At 34.2% G+C, this 21,257-nt stretch overlaps 1 protein-coding gene across 1 annotated transcript; it reads right to left on the bottom strand.

The window, feature by feature from the left end:
* Nucleotides 1-1,795: 1,795 nt before the first annotated feature.
* On the bottom strand, nucleotides 1,796-19,938 carry si:ch211-215a10.4. The gene is made up of 7 exons (NM_001082846.1): nucleotides 19,677-19,938; nucleotides 14,232-14,463; nucleotides 11,866-12,534; nucleotides 9,081-9,169; nucleotides 6,818-7,018; nucleotides 6,659-6,728; nucleotides 1,796-2,196 (listed from the first exon to the last, which is right to left on the bottom strand). The coding sequence occupies exons 2-7, from the start codon at nucleotides 14,328-14,330 to the stop codon at nucleotides 2,053-2,055; spliced, it is 1,272 nt and encodes a 423-aa protein (NP_001076315.1). The 5' UTR covers nucleotides 14,331-14,463; nucleotides 19,677-19,938; the 3' UTR covers nucleotides 1,796-2,052.
* Nucleotides 19,939-21,257: the final 1,319 nt, after the last annotated feature.

Raw genomic sequence — 21,257 nt, 5'->3', positions numbered from 1 at the left:
CCCAGAGTCCGCAAACGCAACCTTGAACATATTTGAAAGATTTTTACCTTTGAAAAAAAAAAAACGTGGATTTATTTCACCCAAAATGACATCATCAATATACTCAACCTCAATACCAGTTTCCATTGAAAGGTTAATGTTGTTAACCAACGCTGACAGTATGGATTGAGGATGATGAAGGTCAGGGTTGGTCTAGTTTCCAACATTCTTTAAAATCTCATATTTTATCTAAAACAAAGGAAACAGGTTGAGGGCGAGAAAACGATGACAGAATATTCATCTCATGGTGAAGAATCCCTATGAGAGTGCTTTAATTTGCTGGACGGTATGGCGTTTTAGCTATAACCAATGCGGATTTGGCAACGCAGAAGATGCAGGGAGTAAAACTGGTTAATAACTTACTCCGTTTGCCTTATTACACACTGAAAACTACACAAAGAAGCATGAACAAGTCTGCAGACATGAAACTAAACTCTCAAAGGCAGTCCCTGGCATCACTTTCCCTTAAAGGTCATGAAAAAGGCAGCAAACTTCTGTTGACTTCTGCTACCAAACAAAACATATTTTGTCTTTTAAATTAACTGATGAAAGCAGAAATGAATGTATAAATACAAAAATAGAATTATTATAATGTAAGCTGACGAGCTCTTGAAGTGATAGCGCATACATGAATGAAACTGTGCTTATCCTCAGACTGCCCGACTTTTCTCTAGAACATTTCTCAAACACTCTACTTTGTTTTTTTTGTTTTTTTTAAATAGGCTGATTTTATGACCCAGGAGTTAAACAGGTGAGTTTTACCATTTTTGAATCCATTCAGTTAATCTCTAGGTCTGTCGGGAGCACTTTTAGCTTAGCTTAGCATAGACCATTGAATCAGATTAGACCATTAGCATTAGACCAAAGAGTTTGAATAATTTTCCTATTTAAAGTTTGACTTTCTGTAGTTATAATGTATGACAGATGGAAAATGAAGCTCTGCTATCTTATAGGCTTATATGGATAGGGACTACACTCTCATTCTAATATGATAAGGAACTTTGCTGCTGTACCATGGCTAAAGCAGGCACACACAAGCTAGGTAACAGCATTGCAAGTATAGTTCCAAACCATGTCGGCCTGGAAAATAGCAACTTTGCTGTTACTCTTAGCACACAATGTAACTACAGAAGTGTTACACTTTAAATATGAATATTATAAAAACACTTTTTGAGACATGCTAACGGTCCAATCCAAATCAATGATTTATGCTAAGCTAAGCTAAAAGTGCTCCCACCAGACATGGAGATCAGCTGAATGGACTCAGAAAGGGCGAAACTTAAATGTTTAACTCTACGGGAGTTGAAAAATGAGCCCGTTTCCAAAAAAAAGTATGGAAAAGTGGAGTGATCCTTTAAAGTTTCTACCCGAAATCAATTGTTCCCAGCATTTTTGAGAGTCAACATGACATATGCAGGCATATTGTAATATTGTCACTTCAGAATCACTTCATAAGATAAAATATCACTTCAAAAGTTCAACTGAGACAAAAAAAAAAGTCTTGGATGTCCTGAGGGTAAACAAACAGTAAATCTTCATTTTTGGCTGCACTATCTCTTTAAATATCATCCCATGACCAATTCCTATTAGATCCCAGCTTGCCTTCTTACAAACTTCATCAAACCTTTTCTGAAGCCTGAATATATTTACAGACAGCTCTGAATCGACCTGTATGGTAATTTACAGGCTCATCAAAACCTATTGGTTGTGCGCTAGTTAACCTCTTAGCTAACAATGGCTCAGACAATGGGCTAAGAGTGGAGTTTAATCTTAAATACAGGCTCCCATCACAATCCAAACCAAATATGATATCGGGTTGGTGATATTCATATCATGGAAATTAGAAGATTGTTTCAAGTGAGATCAGTTTTAACTCGTTCCGGCTTACTTCTGCAATCTTTTTTTCCCCCAAGGAATTGGTTATCAACATCTTATTTACTCAACCCACATAATAGAGCGCCACATCTTTTACAGTCTTTTTAATGGTGTGACCAATCAGCGCAGGTTCTCGGCTCAGGCTCGGGCCTGTCGGAGGGAGGACAGCAGGAGTGGGAGCAGGTTGAGGGCGGGACGGTGTTCCTGAATGCCCAGGGCCACCAGAGCCCCGCCAAGCATTGAGGCCACTTTGGGCAGCAGAGGTGGACGAGCCTCCATTACCTGGATGAACAGAAATAAACAGTAATATTATAGTTACAGTTTTGTTTTCATTGGCTCTTTTTTGCATTAATATTAACTAAACAAATATAAAAAAAAAATAAATAAATAACCGATGATCACAACCAGCATATTCCTCAAAATCATAGTATGATGCTCACAACATAAACTGTAGCTTAAAAGAGGAAGAAAGTAATAAAATGGTCTATTAGTTAAATTAATGACTAATTCTTTGTTTATGTTAGTAATTACATTATTACTGTATTTATTCATCTATGGTAACATTAGTTAATGTTCTACAATTTAAATAACGTTAGTTCATGTTAACTCATCATTGACTAATGTTAACAAGCACAACTTTAGATTTTAATGTTGCATTAGCTGATGTTGACCTGTGATTAATAAATACTTGACAAGATTATTCATACTTAATCAATGTTAGTATATACAGCGGTGGAAATAATTTATTCAAAATAATTATTAAATAAATAATAATTATTTTGTGGACTCTGTAGTTTCAATCACACAGTGTTTTTCTCCCAATTATTCAGAAGTTCATCAAGTAAATACAGTAGAACAAGCTTTTTCTCTAGGGTTAGTTTCCGAATCAGACGTCAACAGAGCAATTACATCTCTTAAATCATCCAGAGCAAAGGATATATTTGGGATGGATGTGATACTTTTAAAAAACATTAGTGAGTCTCTAGTAAAGCCGATCACCAAAATTATTAATCTGTCCATTTCTCAGGGGATGTTCCCCAGTGCTTGGAAATCATCTGTCATTGTGCCTATATTTAAAAGTGGCGATCCACACTCTACTAGTAATTACAGACCTATCAGTATTTTACCTATAGTTTCAAAGATTGCAGAAAAACTGATAGCCACACAAATTACAAATTACTTAAATAATAGTTCCACACAAATTACAAATTACTTAAATAATAGTTCCACACAAATTACAAATTACTTAAATAATAGTTCCACACAAATTACAAATTACTTAAATAATAGTTCCACACAAATTACAAATTACTTAAATAATAGTTCCACACAAATTACAAATTACTTAAATAATAGTTCCACACAAATTACAAATTACTTAAATAATAGTTCCACACAAATTACAAATTACTTAAATAATAGTTCTTTTGCTTTACATCCATTGCAGTTTGGCTTCAGAGCAAACTACTCAAGTGAGATGGCAAATTGCTACTTTACTGAAAAAGTAAAGTCTTTATTAGATAAAGGGGGTATCGTTGGGGCTGTGTTTCTTGATTTTAGGAAGGCTTTTGATACTGTAAATCATAGAATTCTCATGTCCAAATTAGTTGGTTTTAACTTCTTACCACAAACTTTAAAATGGATAGAATCTTACGTGTCTGGTCGCACACAGTGTGTTAATATACAAAATTACAAATCTGCCCCTCTAGGTATATCCACAGGTGTTCTACAAGGATCTATTTTGGGCCCTTTACTTTTTACTTTATATATCAATGATCATCCATCTACGTGTCCTAACAATAACATACAAATGTATGCGGATGACACTGTTATATTTATTCATGGTAGTAGTGTGTTACAAGTTGCAGACAAACTCACAGAATCACTCGTACATCTTTCAGCCTGGTTAGATCAATGCTGTTTACAGTTGAACATCTCTAAAACCGTGTGTATGTTTTTTTTTCTAAGAATGGTAGGCCAAGTGTAGTACCAGATGTATTTGTATCAGGGGAAAGATTACAAGTTGTATCGGAGTACACGTACCTTGGAGTTTTAATAGATTCAAAACTATCATTTCAGTCTCAGGTTAAAAAGGTTTGTAACCGGGTCAGATTCAGTTTAGCAAATTTTAGATTTATTCGTGATCAGATGTCATGTGAGGCTGCCCTAATCTATTATCAGTCCATGATCATTTCTCACATCACTTATTGTTTAACCACTTGGTCATAAGCCAGCATCACTACTCTGAAGCCACTTGAATCTTTATACAAACAATCCATAAAAACCCTTGATAAGAAATCAGTTCAATATCACCATTGTTTGAAATACAACCTGCTTAGTTGGGAAAATTTAATTAAATATGTACATATCTGTTTAAGGTTTAAGACTTTACATAACCCGACTTCACCATTAAATCAGTTTGTAAATATTAGAACGACTGCTCAACGAACTACTGGAGGAGGTGACAGAGGGGACTGCATTACTCCTCTCAAAAAAACTAAATTCAGTCAATCTGTATTTTCAGTGAGAGCTGCTAGGGAATGGAACTCCATCCCACCAACAATTAGAAGATCATGCACTTTTCGTTCTTTTCAGTCTCATGTTAAAAATTGATTATTGACAAATCAGCATTGTCAGCATTAGGACTGTATTCTTGACACATTTGTACTGTTGTCTTTGGCTTTTTGTCCTCTGCTGCCATCAGTCTGTTCTTTTTTTTTCTTTTTTCTTTTCTTTACTTTTTTAACTGTATTTTTTATATGAAAGTGTATTTAATGTTTAATGTTGTGCTTCTCTTTTAGGTGTGACTTTTTAACATTCTGTAAGGGGTCTACGGATGAAAAATAGCCATTCTTGGCTAATTCTGGCACATTTTACAGTAATGTTTATTAGTGTGCATTGACCCTGTAAACAAATAAACTGAACTAAACTAAAGTATTGAACACATCACCATTTTTCTCAGAAAACATTTCTAAAGGTGCAGTTGACTTGAAATGTCCACTAGATGTTGGTAACAACCAAAGAAATCCATATATGAGAAGAAAACAAATCTAATTAGTTTACAAATTAATTTGTGTAATAAAATGAAATGACACAAGGAAAAAGTATTGAACACATGAAGAAAGGGAGGTGTATTAAGGCAGTGAATTCCCAGACAGCAGCTGAAATCTCCCAGTAGTTCTTTAGCAACCCTCTACCCTTCATCATTGCAAATTAATATGAGCTGCTTCAGTCCAACATCTACATTAGCAGAATGATTAAGATTAAACCAGACTGGACATTTCAGCAAGACAATGATCCAAAACACAGCTAAGGAAACTCTCAAATGCTTTCAGAGAAAGAAAATCAAGCTGCAAAATGACCCAGCCAATCATTTGACGAATCCACAAGAAAATACTAAATGAAGATCTGATTTAATAGACGAGACCCACAGAACCATTAAAATGTTTCAGACTTTTTCTTATTTTTATGTTTGTATTGTTTGGGCTTTTACCAAAATCTGGAACAATTCCATGCAACAGCTCCTTTAGAAATATTATTCCCAGGAAATAACATGACAAGTTCAATGCTTATTTTCCCGCTGTTCATGAACTACTGGACCATCATTCTTAACAAAGTCTTACTAAAAAAAACAGTAAATAGTCAAATAATTAAATAAAATAAATAAATAGAAGATTTAAATAATAATCATAAGAAAAATACACAAGTTAACCAGGGATTATGGTGATCTACCGAGGTTCATCTGTCATAAATAAATAGCATTTTTCTGCTTTTCGCATTAGAAGAAGCAATTTAAGAAGTGTTTTGACACTTCAGAGCCACTGTACAAGCAAAAGGCTAGATACAGAATGCCATCATTGGAGCTACAGATAACTTCATGACAAACAGTGCATAAAATAAAGACAGAATGTGGCGGAGAGTTGAGAACACAAAGTACAAACAAACCCCAAAGTATCACTGCTTAAACTGACTCCGAAATGTTTAGCGTTTTTTCGTAATGGATTGATTAATACGCATCGGACTCAGTTAGTAATAATGAACAGAACAATAAAGTTGTTCATTTTAATTTACGTATGATTTTCAAAAAGTCCTTTGTATGTCACTAAACACAAGTTTCATTTATGACATGTCGTCACCTTAGAATTATAAGGTTTTATCTGACATTTGTCAAAATTAAGTTATTGACATATTCTTATTAAATGACAACTTATTTACATCTTGGGATCTTCTTTTATAAGTTGTTTACATTCAAAAACTTTGAAGCTCAATATCTCAAAATTATTCAGAACGCAGATAGAACATTATAATTCCAAGGTGACGATTTGTTTAAAACATTATGAGTTCACATGTTATTTTCAACACGGTGTAATATATGGAACATGTTGAATTTGACGTTAATTTAATATATCTACACTGCCAATTTATTACTTAAAAACAACAAGCTTTGATATAATTCATCAGAAATGCTGCAAATTTTATAAATATCATAATCAGACAATAATGCTTTTAAATCAGAAATATAATGCTTTTAAAAAAGCGTTTTAACCACAAACTATGTCTATTGGTAGCTTGGAGCTTTTTTTTTGAGCAGCTTCACTCACAGAAAAATCTCATTGGTAGAAAATAGGTTTTGTTTATGTTTGGCTGTGCAGCATTTTCCAGCTGTTCAGCTAGTCAGGATAGGGTGCAGTGCTTAAAAATATGAGAATATATTCGTTTAAATGCAGTTTCAAGCAAACCTCACCTTTTCAACTTTATGGCAATGTATTCGTCCATCAGCTCCAATGTAGAAGGTGGAGAATGCATCATATGTTCTGTCAGGAAAAAAAGCAATCAGACTACACACAATGATGAGCATGATGAACATGAGATAGTTGTGGCAGGTTGTCACTGCATGTCTCACCTGTAGAGGTGATTCTTGTCTTTCTTATAGAAAAACACCAGAATGGAGTGGAAGGGCAGGCCTTTGACTCTCCAGCGAGCTTTGATGGAGCCGTCTTCTGGATGCTTGGTCAGCTTCAGCACTTCCAGCTGAGCATCGGCATAGTAGAAGAGACACATCAATTTCCAAAGAGTTAGAGTCAGCTGGTACACCACACGACCCCTACAAGATAGAAGATTCAAAAACATTAGATCACAAGTGCCGATTTGAAAAGTAACCACCACCAGTCATTCTACAGTAGTTGTTTTTACCCTGTGTAGTTAGCTGATTTGTTTTCCTTAAAACATTTTTGTAGCAAGTGTTAAAACATGAAACATTTTGCTTGGAATTTTTTGTAAGCTTAATATTTTCAAACAAGCACTTTCAAAGCTACAAAATAGGATTGGAAATAAACCTAAGGAAACAAATGTCATATCTGCGCTTGGGGGAAATGTTTTTCATTCAAAACACTTTTAAACAGATAAAACTTGGGACAGTCAAAACAAATATTGATTATTGTGATTGCAAAATGGCTTTTTGGTTTGATTACAAAAATGTATTTTTGAATAAAAAAATTTTAAAACAAAAAAGGCAAAGATGACCAGCACTTCAATTAAATGTTGAATGTGATAAGATTTCAACAATACTAAATTGAAACTTAATTTTTTTACATGGTTTAATATTTTTTTGTTATTAAAATTGAAGTTCCTGTTTCAAAGCTTACAGATAGATGGCTAATTTGTATGTTATTGACACTTTTGGCACTTTTTTGGAGTATTTTCTTAAGTTTAGTTTTTTCCTGTAAATGATTCAATAAATACCGTACCGTGACATTCATACCGAGGTATTACCGTACTGTGAAATTCTGATACCGTTACATCCCTATTATCAGACTAAATTTCAAAGAACAAAATGTCTTCAAAACAACAAATGTATAGTTTTTTTCTTTTAAATAGGTTTTTAATGATGTGCTTTCATTATTGTTTATCAAACAAATCACAATCAAAGCTTGAGGCAACAAAAATATATTTTTTCTCAAACATGAAGACTTTTATTATAAAAATATTATGAATATTTTCCATTGTGTTGGCCAACAAGCTTTGTTTATGGAGCCAGATCAGTCTCAAAAACATCACATTACAAAATAAAATTCATAAATCCAAAACACAATTAACATTTACAAAACCGAATTCGTAAATTCAAAACACAATTCAAAAATGCACAAATCCAATTCGTAAATTTAATACACGATTAAAGAATAAGAAAATCCAATTCGTAAATTTAAAATACGATTAAAAAAAAAAAGAAAATCCAATTCGTAAATTTAAAACATGATTCAAAAATAAGAAAATCCCATTCCTAAATTCAAAACATGATTCAAAAATAAGAAAATCCCATTCGTAAATTCAAAACATGATTCAAAAATAAGAAAATCCAATTCGTAATTTCAAAACACAATAAAAAAAAAAGAAAATCCAATTCGTAAACTCAAAACACAATTTAAAAATAAGAAAACCCAATTCAGTAATTCAACACAATTTAAAAATAAGAAAACCCAATTCAGTAATTCAACACAATTTAAAAATAAGAAAATCCAATTTGTAAATTCAAAACACAATTAAAAAATAAGAAATGAATTTATAAATTTAAAACACAATTCAAAAATAAGAAAATTATTCGTAAACTCAAAACACAATAAAAAAAATAAGAAAATACAATTCGTAAATTTAAAACATGAATCAAAAATAAGAAAATCCAATTCGTAAATTCAAAACATGATTCAAAAATAAGAAAATCAATTTGTAAATTTAAAAAACAATTCACAAATAAGAAAATCTATTCGTAAATTCAAAACACAATAAAAAAATGCACAAATCCAGTTTGCAAATTCAAAACACAATTTAAAGATTGTTATATTTAATTAAATATTTATGATTATTTACTTGTGAATTCACAAATACTGTGTTAACAAATTGGATTTTGTAAATGTGAATTGTTTTATGTAAATGTGAATTTTATTTTGTAAATGTGTTATTTTTGAGACTAATCTGTTTCCACATTCTTGACTGCTTTATTAGCTGCAAACACAAGTTGTTATCAATTTCTGGGTTTGCCACACCCATTTATTGGCAGCGTCTAACCAACAAAGTGTGAACAATAGTCACTGTGAAGTTCAGTGACAGCAAGTATAATTGAGCCTGGGACCTAAAATCGAAAATATTAAAAGCATATAGAAACCATTTACCTTGTCTTGGTGTTCAGAAGACCATTGATGAACTCAACATCTTCAGAGTATATGCTGTAGTCATGATTTTTCCTAAAGAATCTGGGCAGCTGAAACACAATGTAGAACATAAGCTAATAATCAAGATTACATTGAATACTGAAGACCTCCATGTAACATTTTTGAAATCAACAATCAAATCTGACAAAGATGTAGAAAACATAAATGCATTAGCTCAAACAATACTGAAAAAAAAGAAACTCTGCCCCAGCTATCTACACGCTGAATACTATGTGCTGAAGGTCTAGTTTAAGTTGTAAATAAATGGAAATGAATTGAAATGGAAATAAATAAATAAAGCTGATGAAGCTGAACTGAATTTCAAACATTTTAAACAAAAGCCAACTGAAACAATGTTCTTTTTAAAGATTGTTTTGGCAAATCAGCTCACTAAAGTGAAATCCTGGGGGAGTTTGTTTCAGCTCCTAAACACCTTTGTGCTAAAATTGGTGCATGGAAATTACTCAATCAGTGGGCGTGTTCTGGGACTTTTTCTTCCTTCTGATTTGTTTCTCATTCAATGAGGATCAGACAGGAGAACAACATCCAAAACAACAATTTACATAATTTCACACTGGAGTAAGGGTGTGCAATTCATTTTCCCAAAAGGCCAAAATATTATATTTTCCTAAAATAAAAACTGTATGTGAAAATTTATAATGAGACAACTATTGTCAGGATTCTGCCACTTCGGTCTTGTGAATTCTTGTTTTGGTGGCAGAGTCCAGACACTAGTCTTGTCCTGTCTTGTATGTTGTGCTTGGCCCAAGTTTTCTCGGGTCGAGCATTCTTATTCCCTCTCATTCTAGTTGGTTCCGATTGGTGCTGGGATGAATTTTGCACGTTGCATGTTTGAATAAACAGTGAGTGTTTTTATTTATCATGTACTCGTGTCCTGCATTCAGTCCTCTGTTGGTGTTGTGTTTAGCACATGGTTCATGTTTACATGCGCCACATGCTTTAGTATCATGTTTATTGTGAACACATGGCTAATGAGTTCTCTGGCTAATGAGTGTTCTAATCTCGTTTTCTCATCAGCACATGGCTTGTGTTGTATTTGTCACATGCTCTCCTGTCAATTGTCTAGTCCCACCCACCTTGTTAACCCATTATTAGTTATTTTGTTCACCTGTTTGCTTACGGGCAAACTCACACAATGTACAGTTGCCTTGAACCAGGCCAAAGCACACTTGTCCCCTCTCCCGTCTCCCCCGGTGGCCTGCACTCACATTACATTCCGGCCTGGGCACGCCTTGTCATTGATAATGCGCTGTTCAGTAAGCGCTTTCGCTTAGCACAGTGGAGATTTCTTTAGATATATCGTTTAAGTCACAGGTGTCAAACTCAGTTCCAAAAGGGCCGCAGCTCTGCACAGTTTAGTTCCAACCCTAATTAAACACACCTGATCAAACTAATTGAGTCCTTCAGGCTTGTTTGAAACCTACAGGTAAGTGTGTTGGAGCAGGGTTGGAACTAAACTGTGCAGGGCTTCGGCCTTCCAGGAATTGAGTTTGACACCCCTGGTTTAAGTCGTTTGATAAGCAGTGTCGCGCAGTCAAATATTTCGCCGAACAGATAAGCCACTTTTGACACTCATAAATTATCATAAAGTCCTTGTGCTGCAGGACTTTGTTTTTGCTAAAGGTTCAGCTGTCCTGCAGTCAAGAGTTTGCGTCTTTAATAATCTATGACAGTTTGCGTTCATTGAACAGTAAGAATGATTATTAAATCCATATAAAAACAATCCTGTAAAAGTCATGTCTCGTCTTCAGTTTCGGGCTCAGATGTGCTTTGCACTCACATTACAAGCATACCAAGTGAAGCATGCTCTGTCACACCTCTTCCAACCGGGCCAAGTAAACCGTGCCTGAGCCCGATTCAGAGCACTCACACTTCTCAAACAATCCGGGAAACGGGCCTGGGCACGGTTCGGATAGCATAGTGTGAGTAGGCCCTAATTCTTTCTGCTATTAGTCCCCTCATAGCCGCTGTCCTGTGAAAGTTCGTCGTCACTTTGTCCTGTCATGTCAAGCCGTGCTCTTCCCTGCCAGCCCAGTTTATTTATTTATCTGTTTGTTTTGTAAATGTTTCCCCCCTCAGGGTAGTTTGTTTAGCTGTTTATTTTATTTTATTTTATTATTAATGAAACCCATCACTTTCCCTGCACTTGAGTCCTCGCTCCTTTCCCCACACCAACCTTGACAACGATATCCCTATTTAATGAACATTCATAAAAAACAAGGATTAACTTTACATATTAAGTGCAATAAATGTAAATATAAATGTATATCATTTAAAGACCAGCATCACAAGATCAACGCCACGTGGTTGTTTGTTTTATTGTTCCACCTTAGTTAATTTCAAGTTATTTATTTTTTACATTTACTGAGAGAAATCTAACCTGTGTTGGGCTTAAAAATGCACTGAAGTAAGGTTGAATATCTGAGGTGAATGCAAGTGTGTCAGACTGTGTCTCTTCCAATTTTTTATGAGTTTGCACACACTGGTAGCACCATTAAGCCTTTTTAAACTTCCTTATGCCCTCAAATGAAAAAAGAAAACGTTGTTTGAAGTACACCAGGGCCTTTAGGATGCATTTTTAAAAACACCAAGGAACACATTTACAGCTCAAAATCTTCTCTACTTTCTACTCAAGAAAAAAAATACACTTTGATGATGTGAAAATAACTAAATTATTGTCAAATTTCTTATATTTTACTGAACTATCGCTTTAAACTGATCTTACCTCCACCCTCAGCTTCTCATGCATCAGGGCCAGTTTCTCCTCATTCTCCATGTCTCTCTGGCTGGAGCTCTTGTCCGCTCTCCCAGTCTCATCACGGCTGCAATGTGTGACATGGAGGGCTGGATAGAAGCTCCACTCATCTTGTCCCTTTCCTGGTTGGTTCCCGATCTCCAAAACAGAGGAGTGAAAACAATAGAAGCGAGATCCCAGCATAAACGGCGCAGGACATCCCTCAGTCTCAAAGAGACTCCTGAAGGAGCTTGAAGGAGACTCCATCAGCTCCTTTTCCGCAGTCCCTGCATTTCCAATAATGCTAATATCATCCTCCCTGCTTCCATCAACAGTGGTTAAAGGAAAAAGCAAGTCAAAAGGTCTGTTGGGTCCCAGAGCAAGGAGCTCGCTTAATTTGGCAGGCCCAATAAAGGGCTCTTCCACCACCATGTGCTGCTCATGGCTTCTTCCAGGTTTGAACAGGACTTGCAAGCTGACGGTCTCTTCCCATTCCTCTTCTTCGAGGTTGGCCGATCGGTTGGGCTGACATGCATGGTGGAAGGGATGGGACAGGGCTGGCTGTTTAATGGACAGGTAACGTAGACTATTTGGAGGAGCCAAGGCCCATGATGCACTGCTCAGGGTCCTACAGTTGTCATTTAAGTGAAACTCGGTTGTCTGCAAATCAGACAGAGCATGATTAGATTGGACAAACAGGATAATCACACGTACAGGCTAATCAGACTCAATCAGAATTGGACGTTACCTCCCGATCAAGACTTGAATATATTTGTATATTCTAATTTAACACATCTATAGTTATGCAACGGCACACTTAGACTTTCTTTACTGAGACACAGAATCAGCAATGCGTGCAGCATGATATTACTTTATTGCAGAGATGCTATTGGTTAAATGCCGGCAAAGTAGAACACAGAAGCAGCTTGAAGCAAAAATTGCTAGTATGTCTGTGGTCTGAAGGTATTATACAGTTAATGACGACAACATTAACATAGCAAACTGTGAGATATGTAAACTTGGGATTGCAAGAAGTGGAAAGAAAAAGGCTACATTTAACACAACAAACCTGATAAGGCACCACAAAAACGATAAACAAAATCAGAACATCCTGGATCTGTTTCTTCGCTCTGCTTTATAGAAGTATCAGATGGGGTTTCGATATCAGTAGATACTCAAAATCAAATGACTATGAGTCGAGGGCAAAAAAACCTGATCGGGACATCCCTACAAGTAAACTCATCATGCGGTTTTGAAAGGGGAAAACAAAATCCAAAACTGCTTAGCCCTGTGTGAAAATGTGTTTACCCCCACCCTTTTAAAGCATAACTTACCTGATTTTTTGTCCTACCAGAGTTCAATTTCACTAGCAAAACCCAGACATAAAAATCCTTTATTTTAAACAAAATTTGTTTGATCTGACAAACACGAAAAAAAAATTATAAGGGGCAAACCCTATGTGTTCTATGATGCATCAGAATTCCTTTGTTGGTCTGGAAACCTTTCTTATTATTACTGTTAAAAAAGATCTTGGTATCTCTGGATTTATGAATAATAGTTATGCATTTGAGTGAAACTCATCTTTTTTCTGTAAACTAATGATTAATAATATAATGAAAATTTTAATAATTACAGCATTTTTGCACAATATAAAATAATAAAAATTTTTAGACACGGCTGTTGTAACTTCAGAAGAGTTATAACAATATTTGGAGGAATAACTCAAAATTAAAACGTTTGATTTTCTAGCCAACTGACTTTAACTAAAAATATTTAGTTAAATTAATTGCATTACAACACTTAGTTATATAATGTCTGTTGCATAATCTAGTCTATTTTCTTAGGGTTAAAATAATTAAAGACTTACAAAATGTAATGTCTACAAAATATAGTCTGTTAGATGATGATGATGATAAGAATAATAATAAGATTAAATAGATCCATGTTCACTGAAAATAATTTGTGGATGCATATGATAAATGAGTTATTGGTTAGTTTAAGATTTGACAAAACAGTGATCAATTTTAATAACAATAGTTTAAAAAAGTCAGCAAGTGACAAATCTGGGTATCTGTGTCAGTTAAAACAAAGATCTGGTAACATTTTAGTTTAAGTTACAATTCGCACTATTAATTTAAATGTGCCTTAAAATAAAGGGTTAACAAAAATCCTTTCATGCATACATAATATCTTTTTCGATGAAAAGTATTTTTTTGCAAATATCATAAATTATTATTTATGAAATTTCATGCACATTTTGAGGATCTACACTACATAACATTTTACAACATGAGGGTATGTTGGTCAAACCAAATGAATCGAACAGGATTTTCCAAACATTAGTTTAGTTTGTGTACCTGACATAAATTCCAGCACTGTTTTGTCATTGGTTGCCTTCCGCCATGGTTCCTGACACACCCCACCCAAAGAGAGACGCCCCCTCTGCACACAGCCATTCAAGTCAGGGTGCTGAGGACACCTCGACGAGTCTTAGAAAGATGACATCAACAGCAAGAAAGGTGCGCTCTCCCATCCACCACTGCTTCTAATTATTCGTTCATTCACAGTGTGAATTCAGTCCTCCAGAACCTAAAGAGAGAGCAGAAAAATAGCATTTAAAAATTAGAATTGTGTGTGTGTGTAAATTATTGCAATTATGTGCTGTTCTCTTTCCTCTAAGACTATTTTTTCCAGTTATAATTTATATTCTGATTAATTTTAAAGAAATTAAGAGTTTAAGATGAGAAAAACATTAACAATTTATAAAATGCTTATTTAATTTGAATTAATAATAAAGTATTATTTTATTGTTAATAATAAAATAAATGGTCCACTGAAAATTTAATTGGAAAATTACAATTAATTAATTTATTTATTTATTTATTTATTTATTTATAGGCCTGTTTAAAAATAATAATTAATATTTATTCATTTGTTTTTGCTTATTTGGCCTGTAATATTTTATTGCTAGCATGAATAAGAATGAATATGCATTTTCTGATTCCAGCAATGAACAATAAAGTACTAATAAGCAAATATTTAATTAAAATTAGTTTATTTAATTGTTTTTAGGTCTATAATATTTTATCTTTTGTTTTCTTGTAGGTTTAGAATATGTTATCCCTGATATATATATTTTTTATCAATGTATATTTTTATCAATATATTTTTATATACTTTTTATTTATAAAAAGATTAAGTAAAAATGTCTTTATTTAGTTTTTTTTTTTTTTTTGTATATAAACCTATAATAACAGTTAACTACTTATTCCTAATTAATGCTAAAGCAGACAAAATTGCTTTTAAATTACTTTAAATATAACACAAGCTATTTAGTGAAGGAATGAACTAAGCAGTAGTTTACTGAAAACTAACAAACATATAAATTAAGAGAAAAATGTGTGTATTATTAATTTAAATGATAAGATAATCAAGTAAGACAATCAAGTCTTTTTAATTTTCTTAAGAATTGTCTCAAGATTGATCTTTTTTGTCAGTAGTAACACTCTCTATGACTTTTTAATTGCATCTAAAACTCTGGCCCTCTTATATTAATTCTTTCAAATCTATTTTCTATTCTATCTCTTTTATTCTAAATAAATAAATTGCATACTTTAGATTAACTAGAGATTGTCACATGATTTACATATTTTTAGTTGTTTTGTTGCTTTACTTCCATTCTATTTACTTCCATTATTTACTTCCATTTACTTCCTTCTCAATTTTAAATCACGTAAATGTAATCCTATACATATCCCGTACAAATCGTGTAAACGTAAACCTATAACGACAATTGACAACCTATTGGAAGCTCAGGGAAAGTCTATTTCTTATTTTTCATAATAAGCTGATCCCACTTAGGCAATAATAAATTGCTTTTGTAGCATTCTACATTGCCGCTAATTTCGATGAATGTAATGCATCCTTGCTGAATAAAGTGAATGCTATCTTACTGATTTCTTATACACACAATTTAATAGTGGTGACCATTCATTTTAAACGAGATCTAATTTAGTCATACAGATTTAAATACAGATCAAAAGCTTAAACATACCCCACAGCTACATATAACCTACAGTAACCTACACTTAGTTTACAGTTTAGTTGTTTAACTCGCATGCTGCTGAATCACATGACATGTGAGAGGCAGTAATAGCAAAGAAAATGAACTAGAGTAATGTCTGGTAACACAGTGAGCTGCCTACCTAGAAAGCATTGGGTGTGTTCTTCATATTTAAATGCCTGCAGCAGCTCACTTAAATGTGTGTGTGTGAGTTTGTGTGTATGTGTGATTGGCAGCAGCAAGTGTTAGGTATAAAAGGTGCAAAAGCAACATTATCACAGTGTCAAAACAAATAAAAAAATTTTTTTGAGCGTCTAAATATGATCCTACATTTAAGGATATGTCAAATTAAGCTGCCTCAAAACCTTAAAGGCATAGTTCACCCAAATATGATTTTTTTTTTATTAATCGCTAACACTCTGTGTGCTACAAACAGGTTTGAGTTTGTTTCTTAGCATTTTAACACGCATTAGGATATTAATAATGTCTGCACAATATATCGTTTGAACATCAATATCGCGAACTGTGTCTCCGCAATATTCACATCGCAAGATATGCAATGTTGAGTTATGATTACAGATGACCAGGAGCCAAACACATGAGATTTGTGGAGAATTTAAGCATAATAAACTGAAAGTTAATTGTCTGCATGTGTCTTTAAGATCTGTGACTGGGTGAACATTTTATATAAGTTCAAAACATTTTAATAACGAATAAAGAAACATTTTTTATGAACAATTTATATAATTATTACAATGCATTGTTAATATTCATTTCATTATTTAACTTCTGTAACCGAATACTGTTAGACCCTCCCCAGACCAAACCATATATCATGGTTTATTTTAATTTTGCTCCATTGTGTTGATTTATGACTGTATTTTGTTTGTGTATATAATAGATTACATAAAATATATTCATATTTCACTCTCTTTTAAAATCATCCTAAATCAATCTAAAGTCTTTGCAAAAAGAGTTATTTAAATCATCTGGTGAAATTACATCGCAATATATTAGATATATTGTAGGGCTCTGCGATTTGTGCCTTAAATCAAAAACTCGATTAATTAATGTTTCAACTCGATTACGATTAACAAAGAATTATTTTACTAATGTTTTGCTCTCAGAGTTCACTGACAAATTTTGTACAGTAAATATGCTCACATATTACCAGTGAGAGATTTTTGAATGAAGGGTGCATCACTTAATTTTAAAATAATTGACGGAAACACACACAACTATCTGATTACTTATTTAACATCGACTTTGAACAACTGAAATTAAAACACACACTGCCTAAAACCAACAGTCACTTCTTCTAAAAAGTAAACATAAATAACTTGCACCTTTGGAAACAAAATAAATTATTTTCAAAGTTTTTCTTATTAAAAGTAGAAAATAAGCAGTATCTCTTCTAAATAAAATAACTTGTGTATCCTGTAAATAATGTTTTTAACAGTGCATTTCTAGCATCTTCTGTAAACAAATATTTTAATGTAAATAATAATTTTAATGTAATGGAAAATGTGCCGTCTCAAAGCATCTCTGGTGCAGTATCCAATTATCGAGAACGTAGTGCAAAGTAAGGCTCAAGAATGGATCCATCGTCTCACTTGACCAGAGATCAGATGTGACAGCAAAGTGGCAGTAGAAGTATGAATCAGCCTCAGCCTTTAACAGAGCAGAGTCATGTGACTCCATACGCAACTGAAAAAATTGTCCCTGAAAAAAAAAATCGATTACAGGTTCTGAATGTCTGAATTTTGTTTACTTTTCAATTAAACGCAATATATATATCGCACATAAAAAAATATTGCAATGTCAAATTTTTACATTTTACAATGCGGCAACACCAAAGCTCTAAAAATGCAAATGTATTAAGTTAAAAAGGCTGACACAAAGAGTGTAACATTTAGAGCACACGGCTCTTCCTCAGACAGTGTTCATCACAGTAAGGTGCTCCTTTTTGTACACTTTCTGATCAGATGATCTCCGAAAATAAAGAAACAAACAAAAATACTGCATCACAAATTATAGAAAACATAATATAACGAGGAAACACCTAATTAAACATTAAAGAATTATTAAAGAAAAGGGATTTTTTTAAGTTGTATAATTTGTAAATGTGTCTTTTTTTCGTTTTTTCTTGTTGTGAGATAATAGGAGATCATGTGATCTGGAAGTGAACAAAAAGGAGCACCTTTATGTGAGGAACACTGTCTGATGAAGAGCTGTGTGCTCGAAACGTTACACGCTTTGTGTCAGCCTTTTTAATTTACTAAATTTGCATTTTTGGAGCTTTGGTGTTCCTTTTTGAATATATAATTTGCACTTTTTGCGTTTTGGCTGAGCACACAGTTAAAAGTGATGTGTGTGCTTTTGTACATTTTTTCAATGACAAATGTTTTAAATATAGCGCAGCCCTAATATTAATGTTGAAAAGCAGCAGCCATTGACTCCCATTCAATTTTGTTCCTACTATGGATGTTAATAGCTGCTTTTTCCAACATTCTTGAAAATATCTTACATTGTGTTCAACAAAGGAGATAAAAATTAAGAAATTTGGTGTTATATTTGAACATTTGTTCAGTGATAACATATAACAAGATTCCCATAATGTTAACCATGATATTTTGAATATTCAATGTGAAATCACATGTAAGAGTGACTTGAAAAGAAAATCTGTGTTATTCAATTGACTAAACAATGTTGTACATTGATAGTCTGATAATATGACTCCCGTATGTAGAATTTGCAAAGAATACTTTTTTGACATTACCTTTAACTGCCCCACCAACAAAAAAAATGTTTGGATTGCATTACTCAACTCTTAATGCTGCTAGTGAACACACTGAATGCATTTTTTTACACATCGCATAATTTCTAAAATATCAACCGTTTGGTAGAGGTTGATATGTTGGTTTATGGTAAAAGTACTGGAATTAATGAATACTATGAAACATCTGAAAATATGAAGTGTAAGAGCAATATATTTAAAAAAATTATCAAAATAAAACATTTTTAAATACTATATCATATTTATTTTTATGAAGTATGCCATAAAATATTTCAGATTCTCATTTAACATGTTTTCTTGTTTGTTCAAAAGATCAAGTGTAGTAGTGCATAACAGGATTATGTTTGTTGGATTTGAAACCAACAATGCTGTGTGTAAACCTTTAAACCAGTCATTTAAAACAGTGAGTCAAAATATGGTCAACTGTTTGGTAGAGCAGGCAGCTAAAGGGTTAAGAAGGTTAAAGCACAAATGTGTGAACTTAAAACCAACTTTACCTCAATGGCAAAAGGGTCAGAACCACATGTGTGAGTAATGTTGAATATGTTTTAATTTCTGGGTGAACTAACTCATAGTTCCTATTTAAAATAAATTAAAACTGAATAAAACGTGTAGCATGCTGCTGTTTGGATTACCTTCGACCTCGTATTAATGTTATAAATCCTATAATAATGTCACTGTATAGCAGGTTTTTACAGTGATCACAAGCAGCACATCACGCTTTGGTCACACTTTACAAATCAACACTGTCAACTCTGAGCTCACATATACAATACAGCTTTTCCTAAACGAGAACACCATAAAACAAGCCTCTGGGTATATCCTTAAGTGATATAAGTGGGTCATTTGTGTCCCGTGTAAGTTGGACAGAGAGTAATTATTCAGTTAACGTTAGTCTTCATACCTTTGCATTGCATTTGCTTGTAAACATTAAAAGCATACCTGTCCTCAGTGAATCATACGAGATGCTGTTGAGCGTCAACGCGCTGTGCATAGATGTGTGGGAGTATCCAAATGTGGCTGACGAAAATTTATGTGGGATTTAGGAAAGAATGCGAGTTTCTTGTTAACGTTATACAAATGTCACTCTCCTTATGTCCTTGCCCAGCGCCAGCCTGCGTCAGAGCGCGTGCGCACGACACCTTCTAGAAGCAGAATCCGCCTGTTAGAGGGACATCCAGTGGCCAACAAGTGATACTGCCACACACTAATTACCGTCAGGATTCTTTTATTTCAAAATAAAAGTCTAAAACGCAATACAGATTGATATATTATATTATATTATATTATATTATATTATATTATATTATATTATATTATATTATATTATATTATATTATATTATATTATATTATATTATAAAGTTATCGTAAACTATTGTAGCATCATTAAATTATGACAACACAATGTTTAACAAAGACACTTAATATATACTTAATATGTATTATATTATATTATATTCCATCATATTATATCATATCGTATCATCCTGTATTATATTATAATGGAGTGCGACACGGTGGCTCAGTGATTAGCACTGTCACCTCACATCAAGAAGGTTGCTGGTTTGAGTCCCAGCGGTGTCAGTTGGCATTTCTGTGTGGAGTTTGCATGTTCTCCCCATGTTCGCGTTCTTACAGTCTAAAGCCATGCGGTATAGGTGAATAAGCTAAATTGGCCATAGTGTATGTGTGTGAATGCATGTGTATGGGTGTTTCCCAGTACTGGGTTGCAGCTGGAAGGGCATACGCTATGTAAAACATATGCTGGATAGGTTGGCGGTTCATTGGAGTGGAGGTGGCGGAGTCACGCCTCAGGCAGAGGGAGTTGGTTGGCACACTGGCTTCAGGGAGAGCTGACTTGGGATTTTTCCCAAAGACCCAGGAATCCAGGAAGAAGTTCAAGCTGGCATGGAGGAAGAGCGAGTGAGGAGGAAAGTGGGTCTGAGGAAGCAGGGAGCATGGACAAAGTAGGAGGGTAGCCTACAATGTAAGATCACCTGGAAAAACATAACACAGACTTCCAGCACATCCGATTCCTCATCCAGGCTGTGTACGATACACTACCAAGTCCAGCCAACCTTCACGTGTGGGGCAAGATTGAGACTCCAGCATGCCAGTTATGCTCGGGTAGGGGATCATTACAACACCTACTGAGCAGCTGTCCAAAGGCCCTGGCAGAAGGGTGCTACCATTGGTGGCATGACCAAGTACTGAAGGCAGTGGCAGACAGCCTATGCAATGCCATCATCTCTGGTAGGTACCATCTTGCCCCAAAACTCTGCCAATTGCAAAGGACAAGATCGGTGGGCTTTAGAAGGTTTGCAGGACGTTCACTGCGTAAAGTCTTCAACCAACTAGGCCTAGCAGTAGCAGCTAAGAAGAGGGCCACACTATGCCATCCGTACCATGCCCAGGCCCGTTTCCCGGATCGTTTGAGAAGTATAAGTGCGCTGAATCGGGCTCAAGCACGGTTCACTTGGCCGGCCCTGGCCCGGTTGGAAGAGGTGGACCTGAGCGGGGT

The sequence above is a fragment of the Danio rerio genome, chromosome 19 (assembly GCF_052040795.2).
Source record: "Danio rerio strain M-AB ecotype USA chromosome 19, GRCz13ab, whole genome shotgun sequence".
NCBI classification, from domain to species: Eukaryota; Metazoa; Chordata; class Actinopteri; order Cypriniformes; family Danionidae; genus Danio; species Danio rerio.
This window is presented reverse-complemented; position numbering and strand designations above follow the sequence as displayed.

Coding starts and splice junctions, on each gene's coding strand:
- si:ch211-215a10.4 (NM_001082846.1), bottom strand. CDS start 14,330: ATGGCTGTGTGCAGAGGGGGCGTCTCTCTTTGGGTGGGGTGTGTCAGG. Junction 12,535..14,231: donor AGTGCTGGAATTTATGTCAG/GTACACAAACTA, acceptor TCTGATTTGCAG/ACAACCGAGTTTCACTTAAA. Junction 2,197..6,658: donor ATTGCCATAAAGTTGAAAAG/GTGAGGTTTGCT, acceptor CTGTTCATCCAG/GTAATGGAGGCTCGTCCACC.